Source organism: Lithobates pipiens, unplaced genomic scaffold (assembly GCF_037356315.1).
Source record: "Lithobates pipiens isolate NorthernLeopardFrog02 unplaced genomic scaffold, aLitPip1_a1.2 Scaffold_18, whole genome shotgun sequence".
NCBI classification, from domain to species: Eukaryota; Metazoa; Chordata; class Amphibia; order Anura; family Ranidae; genus Lithobates; species Lithobates pipiens.
The window spans coordinates 391,941,523-391,958,467 of NW_027507758.1; the positions used below are offsets into that span (position 1 = coordinate 391,941,523).

The following is a 16,945-nucleotide window of genomic DNA, read 5'->3' on the forward strand; positions in this document are numbered from 1 at the left end:
TGATCTCTGCTCCAATCACATGGAGCAGAGATCAGCGTCACTAGTTGCTAGGCAGAATGGAAAAATGTTGTTTATACAGCATTTCCTCCATTCGGCCGCTCCGTGAGACGATCGCGGGGATGCCCGCGGCGATCGAGTCCGCGGGTCCCGCAACCGGACTCACGGGGGTCCCGACCAGCGCAGGAGCGCGCCGCCGGCGGCGCGCTCCCGATGGCACGGCGGCAACGAATATTGGACGTACATGTACGCCAATATGCCTGCCCGTGCCATTCTGTCGACGTACATCGTCGTGCGCTGGTCGGGAAGTGGTTAAAAAAATAAATTTAAAAAAAGTATATTTCTTTGCAGGTAAAAAATGTGCATTTTTTTTTTTTTAGTGGGGCTGCTGCACAAAGAAGGCTTTTTATCTTAATGCATAGAATGCATTAAGATAAAAAAAAACCTTCTGCCTTTACCACTGTAACTACCTCAATACAGGGCACTTTCACCCCCTTCCTGCCCGGGCCATTTTTAAGCTTTCATCGCTGTCGCACTGAACGACAATTGCACAGTCATGCAACACTGTAACCAAATTAATTTTTAATCATTTTCTTCACCCAGAGTTTTCTTTTGGCGGTATTTAAACACTGCTGGATTTTTTATTTTTTACGAAAAAAAAAGAAAAAAGACCAAAAATTTTGAAAGAAACAAACTTTTTTGTTAGTTTCTGTCAGTGAATTTTGTAAATAAGTGAATAAGTAATTTTTCTCCTTAACTGATGTGCGCTAAGGAGGTGGCACTGATAGGCTGCATTGATAGGCACTGATGAGGTGGCACTGATAGGCTGCATTGATAGGCACTGATGAGGTGGCACTTATGGACACTAATGAGGGGGCACTATTATGCCGCACTGATAGGTGGCACAAGTGAGCACTGATAGGCGGCTCTGATGGGCACTGATAGGTGGCATTGGTGTGCACTGATAGGTGGCACTGATAGGCAGCAAGAATAGATGGCTCTGATGGCCACTAATGGGCGGCACTGATGGGCAGCACTGATGAGCAGGCACTGATGGGCACTAAAAGGCAGCACTGACTGGCACCAGTAATGGGCACTGAATTGTGTCACTGATGGGCACTGATTTGTGTCACTGATGGGCACTCATTTGTTGCATTCATGGGCATGCATTGGTGGCACTCATAGGCATTGATTGGTGGCACTTCTAGGACTTTACTGTAATCAGGGCACTGATGATCAGAGCAATAATAAGAGGTCATCAGCATTGGTTTAGACCTTACATGCCCTGGTTGCCTAATACAGTATAAGGGTACGGCTGGTAAACCACAGGTTTTATCATTTTCTGGTGATGGAGACTCTCTTTTGGGCATAATATATGTTCAGATCTGATCCTGTTTTGAAATACTGGAAGATTCTTGTCAGGGACATTTCTCTTTACTCTGCCCTGTAGCTGACTAATGCAAATATATAAATATATATATATATATATATATATATATATATATATATATATATGTATATATAACAGAAGCCAATCATTCAATATATCAGAATGTATGATTACTCACCTTCATTAGGTGCTGGTTAATCCATTTGGTAAATGTCTTCTTTTGCACTTTGTCTCTTTCATCTAGTAATAAAAAAAGAAAAGAAAAATGGGGTTAAGACAATCTAGAACACTGCATGAAATGTTCCAACAACAGACACAGAAAATACAGTGGGGTTGATTTACTAAAGGCAAATACACTGTGCACTTTGCAAAGTGCAGCTGCTCCAGAGCTTAGTAAATGAGGGGAAGTTCTGCTGAATTCCATCATCCAATCATGTGCAAGCAAAAATGCTGTTTTTTTTGTTCCTTGTACGTGATTGGGTGTTCTTTGCAAAGTGAAGCTTTACCTTATTTACTAAGCTCTGGAGCAACAGCGCTTTGCAAAGTGCACAGTCTATTTGCCTATAGTAAATCAGCCCCATTATCTCATATCATGACGTATTTTATACAGGAAGCAGTTAAAGTGGACGTTAACTTCCATCAGTGACTTTTACCTACAGGTAAGCCTATAATAAGGCTTACCTATAGGTAGTGTAAATATCTCCTAAACGTGCAGGGTAAAAAAAAAAATTAATCCAGCAGTTTACCACCGCTTTGAGGGCAGCAAAGAATCTCAACTTGACCAGCACATTAACATCACACAATAGACTTTGTCAAAACTGTTCAAAAAAGAAAGAAAAGAAAAGTGTTGTTTATTACTAAACATTCTGCTTGTGTAAGACTGTGGCTTTGATTTTCTATTGTCAAATAAATGACACATCTATACAGTAGTAGTTGTTTTGTATGGTAAAACGCTAGCTATGTAAATTCATATATAAATACTATCCTTTATAAATTACACCTGTACTTTTCCCAATAGATTTGCCTGATAACTTACCCCCTCAGCTACTGATAAGTTGCAATGTGCCATCCCCACGCCACTGTCCCATTCACCTGCCACAACTCTGTGAAATACCTAGTACCTATTGGTATGGCAGTACATTTGACTTTTTACCCTTCTTCCCACCAAGCAGAGCCGGGTGTCCAAGAGGTCAGCCTCTGGGGCCAAGTTCCAGAGACAGATTAAGGTAGAAGACTGCAAGAAGACACAAGTCTGCAGCTTTTGCCACTGTATTGCTGTGACAGTGAGAAAGATTCTAATGGGTACAGAGAAGACACCAACTGTCTACAAGAGCACCTTCCCATGTGATATAACAAGCAGGTGCACACAGCTTTGATAAATAGTGGTATAGTAGTTGGCCCCGTGGACTTCCACCATCCCTAGTCTCCTGTCTAGGTTGCCTTGTGGATGATCCGACACTTGCAGGCGCTGTCACATGGAGGCAGGGGGAGGATCCTTAGCCAGAAAAGTAAGTTCTGACCCCAACTAACTTAGAACATACACAATGGGGCAGGGGTAGGTATTATTAGTGAAATTAATAGAATGGGCAAAGTAAAAATGCATGCTGTTTGCATTGCTTTAGGGGGATGGGCCTACCTCACTAAGTTAAAACAATTCTGAAGGTTCCACACATCAGCCCAAAACCTCTTCTTCTGGAGCCCCCCACTGGTGCTCCTGGCTCTTCCTCCCTTCCGAGGGCCCCCATGCCAAGACGCTTGCTATGGGGGCACTTATGTGTGGCTTGCTCCTAAGCAGGTCTATGTGGGACACACACAGCATGCCTTGGCCACACAAAACCCTCTCCCCCCACCCCAGCACCCTCCTCACAGGATTTCACTGATAGCAGCAATGGCTTCTGCCTCCATGTCCAGTGAGGAGAGAGAGAAAGCAGCACTGCTGCTCTTGGACACAGTGCTGGATCGAGATGGGGCTCAGGTAAGTATTGGGGGGGTGTTAAACACAGAAAGTTTTTTACCTTAAAGTGTTTGCTATGATGGCACTTGTGCCTGCTCATTTCCGAGCCCCACTGTCTGTATATAAGACACAGAGAGTGCAGTTCAGCCATGCCCCACTCTCACTGATTGTGACTGACAGCAGTGGAAGCCAATGGCTCCTACTACTGCATCTCAGCCAATAAGGAGCAAGATACCTGGGACAGCAGCCGCTCTTGTGCACATCACTGGATCAATACTGGACTTGCATGAAGATAAACAGCCTTCAGCCTTCAGAACCACTTTAATGCAGAGAATGCATTAAGATAAAACAAAAAACCCAAGCCTTTACAACTACTAAGTTTAATCTGTCTATCTATCTGTCTGTCTGTCTATCTATCTATCTATCTGTCTATCTATCTGTCTATCTGTCTGTCTGTCTGTCTGTCTGTCTGTCTGTCTGTCTGTCTGTCTTATATTAAGTTGTCTTCAGCACAACCCAAAAACAAATTAGGCTTATGGCATAAATGACTATTACCAGATAAATAAAGCACACAAACACCATGGGCCCTAAATATAGTTTAAGTGATATCATTTATTTCCCTTAAAATGAACCGTATATTCTGTTGTAAAGTTCCAAAACACATACAGCTTAAAGTTTAAATGCCAAACTGTTATATGAGTGTAGAAGACATGTTTCCCACTGTGACGTATTATGAGTAAAAGCTTCTCTTCAATTATGTTTTCCCCAGTTACTTTGCTATACAGTTTAGTTAACTTAATCATAATGGGGTCATTTTTACAACAATTTACTTTATCAAGATAAGAAAGATTAGTTACTGGAATAGTGTAACAGTATCAAAAGTGAAGTGAGCAATCCAGGTAAAGAATAGTAGACACAGCTGTGACATAAAGCCCTCTGTATGAAGCCTTGAGCTATGTGAAAGCACCATTCCAGGTTAGTAAATAGTGAGGCTTAGTGAGTGTTATGCCGCGTACACACGGGCGGACTGTATGGCGTACTTAGTCCGTCGTACAATCCGACGGACAGTCCGTCATACTTTCGACTGAACGGACTTGACCACACACGGATACCCAAACAGTCCGTCGAAAGTTTGCGCGATGACGTGTACAGCACGTACGACGGGACTAGAAATAGGAAGTCCAAGACACAGCAAAGCACCCTTCCGCCGTGTAAATCCTTTCTGAGCATGCGCCATTCTTAGTCCGTCGAACTAGCCTACTGACGAGCGGATTGTCCGCTGAAACCAAAGTACGACGGACAGAATTTTGAAAAATCCGAAATACTTAGTACGCCAGACTGCACGCTGAAAAAGTCCGCTGAAGCCCACACACGAGCGGACTGTCCGCTGAAATGTGTTTCGACGGACTAAGTACGCCATACAGTCCGCCCGTGTGTACGCGGCATTAATGAGTCAGTAAGTGCCCCAGAGAAGGTAGCCAGTACATCAGTAGGAGAGCAGAGCATGGCACATACTGACCCATACAGCACATCAGTAGGAGAGCAGAGCATGGCACATACTGACCCATACAGCACATCAGTAGGAGAGCATAGCATGGCACATACTGACCCATACAGCACATCAGTAGGAGAGCATAGCATGGCACATACTGACCCATACAGCACATCAGTAGGAGAGCAGAGCATGGCACATACTGACCCATACAGCACATCAGTAGGAGAGCATAGCATGGCACATACTGACCCATACAGCACATCAGTAGGAGAGCAGAACATGGCACATACTGACCCATACAGCACATCAGTAGGAGAGCAGAACATGGCACATACTGACCCATACAGCACATCAGTAGGAGAGCATAGCATGGCACATACTGACCCATACAGCACATCAGTAGGTGAGCAGAGCATGGCACATACTGACCCATACAGCACATCAGTACGAGAGCAGAACATGGCACATACTGACCCATACAGCACATCAGTAGGAGAGCAGAACATGGCACATACTGACCCATACAGCACATCAGTAGGAGAGCATAGCATGGCACATACTGACCCATACAGCACATCAGTAGGTGAGCAGAGCATGGCACATACTGACCCATACAGCACATCAGTACGAGAGCAGAACATGGCACATACTGACCCATACAGAACATCAGTAGGAGAGCAGAGCATGGCACATACTGACCCATACAGCACATCAGTACGAGAGCAGAACATGGCACATACTGACCCATACAGAACATCAGTAGGAGAGCGGAACATGGCACATACTGACCCATACAGAACATCAGTAGGAGAGCATAGCATGGCACATACTGACCCATACAGCACATCAGTAGGAGAGCAGAGCATGGCACATACTGACCCATACAGCACATCAGTACGAGAGCAGAGCATGGCACATACTGACCCATACAGAACACCAGTAGGAGAGCAGAGCATGGCACATACTGACCCATACAGAACATCAGTAGGAGAGCATAGCATGGCACATACTGACCCATACAGAACACCAGTAGGAGAGCAGAGCATGGCACATACTGACCCATACAGCACATCAGTAGGAGAGCAGAGCATGGCACATACTGACCCATACAGCACATCAGTAGGAGAGCAGAGCATGGCACATACTGACCCATACAGAACATCAGTAGGAGAGCATAGCATGGCACATACTGACCCATACAGCACATCAGTAGGAGAGCAGAGCATGGCACATACTGACCCATACAGCACATCAGTACGAGAGCAGAGCATGGCACATACTGACCCATACAGAACACCAGTAGGAGAGCAGAGCATGGCACATACTGACCCATACAGAACATCAGTAGGAGAGCATAGCATGGCACATACTGACCCATACAGAACACCAGTAGGAGAGCAGAGCATGGCACATACTGACCCATACAGCACATCAGTAGGAGAGCAGAGCATGGCACATACTGACCCATACAGCACATCAGTAGGAGAGCAGAGCATGGCACATACTGACCCATACAGCACATCAGTAGGAGAGCAGAGCATGGCACATACTGACCCATACAACACATCAGTAGGAGAGCAGAGCATGGCACATACTGACCCATACAGAACATCAGTAGGAGAGCATAGTATGCCACATACTGACCCATACAGCACATCAGTAGGAGAGCAGAGCATGACATATACTGACCCATACAGAACATCAGTAGGAGAGCAGAGCATGGCACATACTGACCCATACAGAACATCAGTAGGAGAGCAGAGCATGGCACATACTGACCCATACAGAACATCAGTAGGAGAGCAGAGCATGGCACATACAGAACATCAGTAGGAGAGCAGAGCATGGCACATACTGACCCATACAGAACATCAGTAGGAGAGCAGAGCATGGCACATACAGAACATCAGTAGGAGAGCATAGTATGGCACATACTGACCCATACAGAACATCAGTAGGAGAGCAGAGCATGGCACATACTGACCCATACAGAACATCAGTAGGAGAGCGGAACATGGCACATACTGACCCATACAGAACATCAGTAGGAGAGCATAGCATGGCACATACTGACCCATACAGCACATCAGTAGGAGAGCAGAGCATGGCACATACTGACCCATACAGCACATCAGTACGAGAGCAGAGCATGGCACATACTGACCCATACAGAACACCAGTAGGAGAGCAGAGCATGGCACATACTGACCCATACAGAACATCAGTAGGAGAGCATAGCATGGCACATACTGACCCATACAGAACACCAGTAGGAGAGCAGAGCATGGCACATACTGACCCATACAGCACATCAGTAGGAGAGCAGAGCATGGCACATACTGACCCATACAGCACATCAGTAGGAGAGCAGAGCATGGCACATACTGACCCATACAGAACATCAGTAGGAGAGCATAGCATGGCACATACTGACCCATACAGCACATCAGTAGGAGAGCAGAGCATGGCACATACTGACCCATACAGCACATCAGTACGAGAGCAGAGCATGGCACATACTGACCCATACAGAACACCAGTAGGAGAGCAGAGCATGGCACATACTGACCCATACAGAACATCAGTAGGAGAGCATAGCATGGCACATACTGACCCATACAGAACACCAGTAGGAGAGCAGAGCATGGCACATACTGACCCATACAGCACATCAGTAGGAGAGCAGAGCATGGCACATACTGACCCATACAGCACATCAGTAGGAGAGCAGAGCATGGCACATACTGACCCATACAGCACATCAGTAGGAGAGCAGAGCATGGCACATACTGACCCATACAACACATCAGTAGGAGAGCAGAGCATGGCACATACTGACCCATACAGAACATCAGTAGGAGAGCATAGTATGCCACATACTGACCCATACAGCACATCAGTAGGAGAGCAGAGCATGACATATACTGACCCATACAGAACATCAGTAGGAGAGCAGAGCATGGCACATACTGACCCATACAGAACATCAGTAGGAGAGCAGAGCATGGCACATACTGACCCATACAGAACATCAGTAGGAGAGCAGAGCATGGCACATACAGAACATCAGTAGGAGAGCAGAGCATGGCACATACTGACCCATACAGAACATCAGTAGGAGAGCAGAGCATGGCACATACAGAACATCAGTAGGAGAGCATAGTATGGCACATACTGACCCATACAGAACATCAGTAGGAGAGCAGAGCATGGCACATACAGAACATCAGTAGGAGAGCATAGTATGGCACATACTGACCCATACAGCACATCAGAGACACCAGCACTGCATTCAGATCCTGTTCACTACTGTACAGATGCCACATCATTCTTCCAGCACCTCTTCATGTCAAATTAAGGAGATTTGGTTTTTTTGCAGTGCAGGAAGGAAAATCCACTGACGAGAGACGAGAAGCTCCGCCTGACCCAGTAGCAACTCCCATTTAAAAAAGCCACACAAGGCAAAGCTGTAGTTTCTGAATGACACAAATAACTACTGTAATGTAAACTGTAGCACACTGTCTACGACAGCTATAGAGTACATGGAGAGGTCAGGTAGGTCAAAACAACATATTTTACCAAGAGATATTTTATTAAAACCAAGAGATATTTTATTTCATTGGCAAACTGCAATGTTTGTAAATGTGATGATGTTATTATTCAAATAACTGTAAAAGTCCCTGAACAGAGGTAACAGGTAATCATGCCTGACCATAATGGTATAGGACAGCTCAGGACATTCTAGAACTTGTAGTTCCTCCACACTTATCTGCTTTCCCTAAATGAGTGAATATTGGTGGGGTGGTGAGGCTTTTGTTACTGTATTTATAACAACATAGACATTAAGGCTGCTTTCACACTTGTACGACTTGTCCTGCGACTTGGGACTGCAAAGTCGCATGACAAGTCGTGTCGACTTCAAAGTAGCCCCTGCACTATTTTGGTCCAACTTTGATGTGAGTTACACAGGCATTCCCTGAAATCACGGCAAAAATTGTGTCTAAATCGCGTGACTTTGCGGTAGTGTGAAAGAGGTCTAAAGAGGCATTCCAGGCTATATCTAACTGATTCTTAAAAATGCCCCCCCTCCTCCCAACACCTATGCTGACTAATCATTGTATGAAAGATACATACTTACCTATTCTCACTCCGGTTCAGTCATGTGATCTCCCGTGTTAGCCAGCGGCAGGTACAGGGGAAAAGAGAGAGCTCTCCAACAATGGCTAGTAATGCTGGGGAGCCGTGACCTCATTCATTGGCTCATAAGGCCCATTTGTTGTCAGTGCTCCCTCTTCTCCCCTGCGGCTGTTCTTAATAGTTGACATAAGGGAGTCTGATCACGTGACAGGACCAGAGCAGCCTGAAACTAGGTATCTATCTATCTATCTATCTATCTATATATGTATATATATATATATATATATATATATATATATATATATATATATATATATATCTTCCTTAGATAGGTAAGTCTGCATATGTGGGGGAGGGGCATTTTTACCATTAGTTGAGTAAAGCCTAGAATTCCCCTTAAAGACACAATACAACTATGGTACAGTTTAAAGAACAATTTAGTCATACATTCAGTAAGGTCTTGTTCACACATTTGGAAGATAGCTGGAAAAAAGATACAGTACTCCCAAAGTTACCATGGCCAGTGAATATTTTGTATACATTGCATTGCTCAGTGCCTCACCGTTTCTACTGCATGTCACAGATGGTAGTCAGTGTCTCTTGCCAACAGCACCCTTTTCGGTGCTTGCCAACAGCACCCCTTCCAAGTAAATGGGAAGGCAGTACAACCACATCACAACCTTGCGGCAGTCAAACTCAGTCCAATAGGATTTCAATGTAAAATCCCCCTTGGGGATATAAAAAAAAAAAAGTGGGCATTCAGAAGGCCGCATATCACCTCCGGCTATCACCCGCCTCTAAACCGCCTTTGAACAGAAATCCACTGAAATTGCTTTAAGAAGTGTCTACAACCCTGCCGCATGAGTGAACGAGGTCTAAGGCCATGAAGCAAAAAATAACTCTAGTTCTATAAATAGGGTATTTTACCTAAAAATCTAAAGAAAAAAAAAATGTATGTTTAATTTTTTTTTCAGTTTTATTTTAGTTTTAGACAGAGTTAAAGCTGTGTGTCTGGTTTTCTTTGTATCTGTGTCCCCACCAAAGAAGATTTGCATCATTTCCTGTTCTGACTGGAAGTGAGTGGCGTGTTTCTCTCCCCAATAGAGACACAGACAATTGTAAAAACTGACAGAATCTCTAACCCTTTCCTGCCTAACCCAAAATAAAATAGAATGTTTTTTTTTTTTTTCTGGAGTTGAGCTTTAAGAACTCATGACTATCAATATTCTCTCTTTTAAGATTCATATTGGTCGAACCATAAAGGGGAACTCCAAAATGTTTTATTTTCTATAAGACCATTTGAGTAGTCCAAATGGTCCCCCATCTTGCTGCATTTATTTGAAATCCATACAGCCCAATTAATGAGTGGGCATATGCCCTGTACACACAGTCGGACGTTCCGATGACAAAATCCATCGGATTTTTTCAGACGGATTTTGGCCCAAACTTGTCTTGCATACACACGGTCGCACAAAGTTGTCGGAAAATCCGATCATTCAGAACGACGTGACGTAAACCACATACGACGGGACTATAAAGAGGCCAGTAGCCAATAGCTTTCGTCTCGTAATTTATTCTGAGCATGCATGGCACTGTGTCGGAATTGTCTACACACGATCGGAATTTAAAAGATCGGATTTTGTTGTTGGAAAATTTTAGATCCAGCTCTCAAACTTTGTGTGTCGGAAATTCTGACAGAAAAAGTCAGATGGAGCCCACATACGATCGGAATTTCTGACAACACAATCCGATCGCACATTTTCCGACAGAAAGTTTGACCATGACCCCCCCAGTTATGGAGAAGAGAGGGAGTTATTGTGTAATCCATACACACTTCTTTGTCGTAATGTGACACTGCTCAATATGGTTGTCACCCTAGGACAGGAAGTGTGTTAATGGCAGGATTGCAAGCTTAAATTAAAGAAAGAAAAATCAAAAAAAAAAAATGAATGCAGCCACCAAGGACCGGTAACCTGCAGTACAATCAATTTTTGTTCTTAAGTTTAGAGACGCATTCGATTTGTCTGAAAACTCTGTCGGAAAAATAAATCATGAATAGATTTTTGTACAAAAACCCACAAGAAAATGCAAATATGATTTTGATGTTCAGGCTACAGAACTGACAAAGATCTTAAGTCAAATGTATTTGCAGTGTATCTTTAAGAATTGGTGTTAATTTTCAACCAATAGTTAAACAACAGTTTGGTTTCAGAAATAGATAGCGCCCTGCAGTGTTTACCAGCCTTGAGATACCATCAGATCATCGGAGGAATACACAGCCTGCCACCCTGGAAAAAGGGATTTTCATGTGCAGGTAACATATTCTGAATTCATATATTATTATTACAAAAAGCCTGTGCTTGTGAGTATTTTCTGCAGAAAATATTAAATATCTGAATGATTTACTAACGTTTTTTCTGCAGAACTGCAGTTAACATTGGTTGGTTAGTGAACAAGCGTACTTAGAATACCAAATAATGTCCAAAGTCTAAACCCATGAACAAAAATTGATAGTATTGCAGATCACAGTCCTTAGAGCTGACAGTTTTTCCACTTTTTTTCCCCCTTTTATTCAGCCTTGAAAAGCTACCACTGCACTGAACAGCGTTGTTATACTAGGAAAGGAAGTGTGTTAGGAACACATAATACTATGTTAGGACTACACGTCATCCTCCCTCTCTTCTTCATAACAGGGGGAGATGTTCTGTAGTCTATGGAGATGGCAGGGAAATGCTACCTGATAATGCCGCGTCCACACACGACCAGACTTTCCGGCAGAAAAGGTCAGACGGAATAATTTCATCAGATATTCCGATCATGTGTGGGCTTCATCTGACTTTTTTTTTTCAAAAATTCAGACAGACCTAGAAATAGAACATGTTTTAAATCTTTCCAATGGACTCAATTCCTATTGGGAAAACCGTTTGTGTGTATGCTGGTCCGGTGGACCAAAAACGACGCATGGGCAGCTATTGACTACTGGCTATTGAATTTCCTTTTCTAGTCCCATCATATGTCATCATGAACAGACTTTGGTGTGATCGTGTATAGGCAAGTCAGTTTCGGCGGAACTGCGCCAGAAAGACCATCAGTGTTTATTCTGACGGAAAGTCTGGTCGCGGCATAACAGTTCAGAGGCACAGAGCACAAGAAATGATCAGCTTACAAGATTTGTAGTTGGATGAATAACACTTTGGTTTCATTTTTTTGCATTTGTTGAACAGACATAATAAAATGCTTTCAATGGTATATTTTACAGACCATAAGGGCCGGTTCACACAGCGAGGCGAGGCGAGGCGACACGACTCGCCTCGCCTCGCTCCCGCAAGTCGCCCCCGTTCTGTACAATGGAACCGTTCTGAGAGGAGCGACTCGAGTCGCTCCGACTCAGAAAAAAGGTTCCTGTACTACTTCGGGGCGACTTCGGGGGCGACTTGCATTGACTTCTATACAGAAGTCCTCTGCAAGTCGCCGCTGAGCTCCCCGCAGGTCGCGGCGAGGTAAGTCGGAGACGCCTCGCCGCGCCTCGCTGTGTGAACCGGCCCTAAGGACGTACATAAGAGAAACTGTTAGGCCCCTTTCACACTGGGGTGGGAGCGGCGTCGGCGGTAAAGCGGCGCTATTTTTAGCGCCGCTTTACCGTCGTTTTAGCAGCAGTATGCGGCCGCTAGAGGGGCAGTTTTAACCCCTGCTAGCGGCCGAAAAAGGGTTAAAACCACCCTTGCCAGTGGTATAGCCTCGCTGCTCCATTGATTTCAATGGGTAGGAGCGGTTTAGGAGCGGTGAATACAATACTCCAAAGATGCAGCTAGCAGAACTTTTTTCACTTTTTCACTGCTGTGACTGGCCAGGCAATCATCTGGGTCCTGTAACGTTTCGCAGATGATTGCCGATGGGGTGGGGTGATCTCCCTTCCGGCACCGTGGAGCCCCGGGAGGAAGTGGGAGCTGGGACCCTCTAAAAAGAGGGTTTCCGCCAAATGTGGCATGTCAGGGGGTCACCTTCCCTTAAAGCAGAAGTTCCATTTTTGGGTGGAACTCCGCTTTAAGCAAAAGAAAAACACTTGACAAACAGGCAGAATTTTTAATGCAGTACTATGGGGTTGATTTAACCTCCCTTGCTATGGACAATCTCCAAATTTCAGGCAGAAAAAACAGTATTTATAATATAAAAGTGCATGCAGCGCATTGCACAGACCACTAGGGACAAAGGGGGTGTGTATGTTTTGTGTGTTTTTACTTTTTTGAATTTGCCGCCGTTCTTCGCTCCCGTGCGCTGTAACCTCGCAGGGAACGGAGCTCGGCGGCATTCGGCACTGTGAATCGAGCGCAGGACGGCTCGATCACACAGCGCGGGGGACATCGCTGGATCCAGGGGACAAGGTAAGTAACTCTCCCTGTGTCCTCCCCTGCATCCAGCGAAGCCATCCCGAGTCTGGCTCGGGGTTACCGCTTGTATCAGCAAATTCCTAACCCGAGCCAGACTCGGGATTACCGCTAAGGGGGTTAATAAAGGCAAATAGACTGTGCACTCTGCAAGAGAAATTGCTCAAGACCTTAGTAAATGAGCAAAAGCTCTGCTGATTTCCATCATCCAATCATGTGTAAGCAAAAGTGCAGAACTACAGTTCACGTTATTGGGTACTTTTTGCAAAATGAAGCTTTACCTCATTTACTCAGCTCTGGAGCAACTGCTGTTTCAATAACATTCATTTGATTTTGGTTTTCATTGGTGTGGAGAAATGAAAGTGTTTGTTAGCCCAACACTTCATATTCCTGATATGTGCCTGCTGTACCATGTACTTGTATGAGAAAGTATCCCGTTCTCTTTGTATTGCTTCCTTTATGCAAAATCCCTGGTGTTCCTGCTATTCCCCTTGCTTTACTATTAAAAACTGACCACACTAAGCAGAAGAGAACACTGTGGTCAGTTCTCTAGCTATGTTAGGAGCTCAGTGTGTTCTCCTCCAATGATCAGACTTGTCCTGACACACCTCCGCTGCACAGCCATTCCCAGGCAATCTCATTGTGCTGCTGCTTGTCCTCCTCCCCCTAGCTCTTATGCAGCTGTGAACAGAGGGAATGTGATCATAAAAAAGGGAATTTTTTTTTTATCTATACAAAAAATGTTTTGCCTTACATTTCTATTTTTAAACTTAATGGGTTATTTTATAAGGTGATTGTATACAATCATGTAATTCATTCAATTCAATTCAATTCATTTTCGACCACAGTGATTGGCCGAATTTCAATCCCTGTATACTAGAGCTGCACGAAGAATTAAAATCGCAATCTTTTTCCCTTCCTGTTCTTCAAAATAGCATTGTCACAATCTTTCTAACAAGTGTAGAGAGTTCTGACAAAAAAAAAAAACAGGCAGCCTACCAAGTTTTATTACAACACACAAATAAGTAGAAACAAAATAATTTTTGTGTTCTTTTATCAAAGGAAAGAATTCCAGTGTGTAGATGAGGGAAGTTTAACCATTTAAAGACCAAACCTTTTCTGACATTTGTTGCTTACAAGTAAAAATCATAATTTTCTGCTAGAAAATTACTTGGAGCACCCAAACATGATATATTATTTTTATCAGAGACCCTAGAGAATAAAATTGTGGTTGTTGCAATATTTAATGTCACACCATATTTGCGCAGCGGTTTTTCAAACGCAACTTTTTAAAAAAAAAATACACTTTAATTAATTTAAAAAAAAACGAAACAGTAAAATTAGCCCAATTTTTTTTTGTATAATGTGAAAGAAGATGTTACACCGCGAGAATCGTAATCTTTATTCTAAGCCAAGGGTCTCAGACAAGCTGGCATTACTAGAAATCTGTATACAGTAAAGAATCAGTCCACCTAAAACTGATATTTTAGATTGTGGTACATGCTGGAAAGAATATCATTGGATCCCAAGGACTTTGTTAGTGAACTTTTATTGCCCAACACATCTGCTGTGGTCATTATGAGAAGCCACTTTGAGAAGGTTCTCAAAGTGGCGGCCCTCCAGCTGTTGCAAAACTACAAGTCCCATGAGGCATTGCAAGGCTGACAGTTACAAGCATGACTCCCACAGGCAAGAGGCATGATGGGACTTGTAGTTTTGCAACAGCTGGCAGGCCGCCAGTTTGAGAACCCTGTTCTAAGCAAAAAAATTGTGATTCTCATTTTAGCAGCTTCTCATAATGACCACAGCAGATGTGTTGGGCAATAAAAGTTCACTAACAGAGTCCTTGGGATCCAATGATATTCTCTCCAGCATGTACCACAATCTAAAATATCAGTTTTAGGTGGACTGATTCTTTACTGTATACAGATTTCTAGTAATGCCAGCTTGTCTGAAAAGGAAGTAACTTTCCAGTGATGTCTGAAGAACAATAACATTTGCATTGTTTGTATTTAGCAGAGCATGGTAACCCTCCCAATCTACTAACATTATGATTTATTGCTATTAAACATGCACACACACATTGTCACTGTCACTTTTCATGTGTATAAAACATTGGATTCATTTAGCACTACAAATGACACACCCGCATTAGGAGCCCGGGCTTTAGAAAGTATTTAATATTCACCAGCATTGTCAGTGTTGCATCTGGATACAAACAGAGTATTGTGTGACATATTGAAAGTCTCTGTGTGGTGTAAGCAAACACACTTGGTGCCAGAAACCAACACAAAGGGCAGAGAATGGAGGAATGTGCAAGTGGCAAAATGGAATAGTGTTTATCCAGCATCCAAATTGAGTTAGTAAAAGTTTGTATATTTGACACTATCTTTTAGGATGGAGCTTTTCATTACATTATGCATGGCAGGCAATCTATACAACACAAACTCCTGTCACAAGCATAAATGGCATACAGGAGGAATTAATATAACAAGCAAATAATTAGTGACATCCTGTGTTTGAAAATAATTTCTTAAGTAACAATAACTGGAAAATCAGGTAAAGCCACCTTGCGGCTTTAGTAGGAGAATACACCCTACCACAATGATCTGCTGATACTGACTGTGCAATCGCTCGTGCTGGAGGAATAAGCCTGGCAGGGAGGATCAGTGGAGTGCCTTGCCATACTAGGCAACAAGGTTGTGTGTTTCTACTGATGCACACAGTGTGATGATCCACCCATCCTACATGTGTGGAGCTCTCTGTAATCTGCTAGTGGAACCTTGGATTACGAGCATAATCCATTCCAGGAGAATACTTGTAATCCAAAGCACTCGCATATCAAAGAGAGTTTCCCCATAAAAGTCAATGGAAATGAAGATAATTTGTTCCGCATTGACTTCTATTGCATGCAATAGCGCATGTGGCCAGAGGTGGGGGGCGCCGGAGAGCCTCGGAAATACTCGGGGACAGCTCGGCTGAAGTGGGAAACCCTCGGAAAAGCTCTGAAACACACGGGAATTGAGTATTTCCGAGTGTTTCTGAGTATTTCCGAGTGGTTTTGAGTATTTCTGAACTGCTCCAAACCCATCCAAGTTCCACCGATGCCCCCACACCTCTGGCCAAATGCGGTGCTGCACACCCCAGTAGCTTGAATTCTGCTCGTGTTGCGGGACAACACTCGCAAACTGAGTGAGAATTTTTTTTTAAAGTTGCTCATCTTCCAAGGCGCTCGTTAAACATGTTACTTGTTAACCAAGGTTCCATTGTAGTAGATAACAGTACATGGACTCAAATAAAGGTAAATTAGAGTAGACTTTCCATCTATAATACAATTGTAGTGTTTACTGGGGAGCAATAGTAATTTAAAGTGGCTTCTTTTGTTGTGCTGAACTGATTAAAACTGATCTCCAGGTTTCCTGTCACTTTAAATAGTTTGTTTGGACCAAGCTGGTCCAAATGAACGATTTTCTTCACTTAGTGCTGCAGTGTCTAAGCCCTGTATGTGCTGCATGTAACTTCAGCTACATACACTACACAGTGCTGGGTTCTGGCTGTGAGACAGACTTCCCATCTTAGCGACGCTC

General features: G+C 43.6%; 1 protein-coding gene across 27 annotated transcripts in view; it reads right to left on the reverse strand.

Moving 5' to 3' along the window:
• The window catches only part of DST (dystonin), a 736,344-nt gene that overhangs the window by 495,239 nt on the left and 224,160 nt on the right, over positions 1–16,945 (reverse strand). For 26 of the 27 annotated variants that reach the window (XM_077487838.1, XM_077487826.1, XM_077487828.1 and 23 more), the window contains one exon: positions 1,566–1,627. In XM_077487838.1, coding sequence (XP_077343964.1) covers positions 1,566–1,627 — 62 coding nt within the window. Of the gene's footprint in view, positions 1–1,565; positions 1,628–8,095; positions 8,181–16,945 lie in introns of those variants that run through there. The other variant, XM_077487839.1, reaches the window with a different exon arrangement.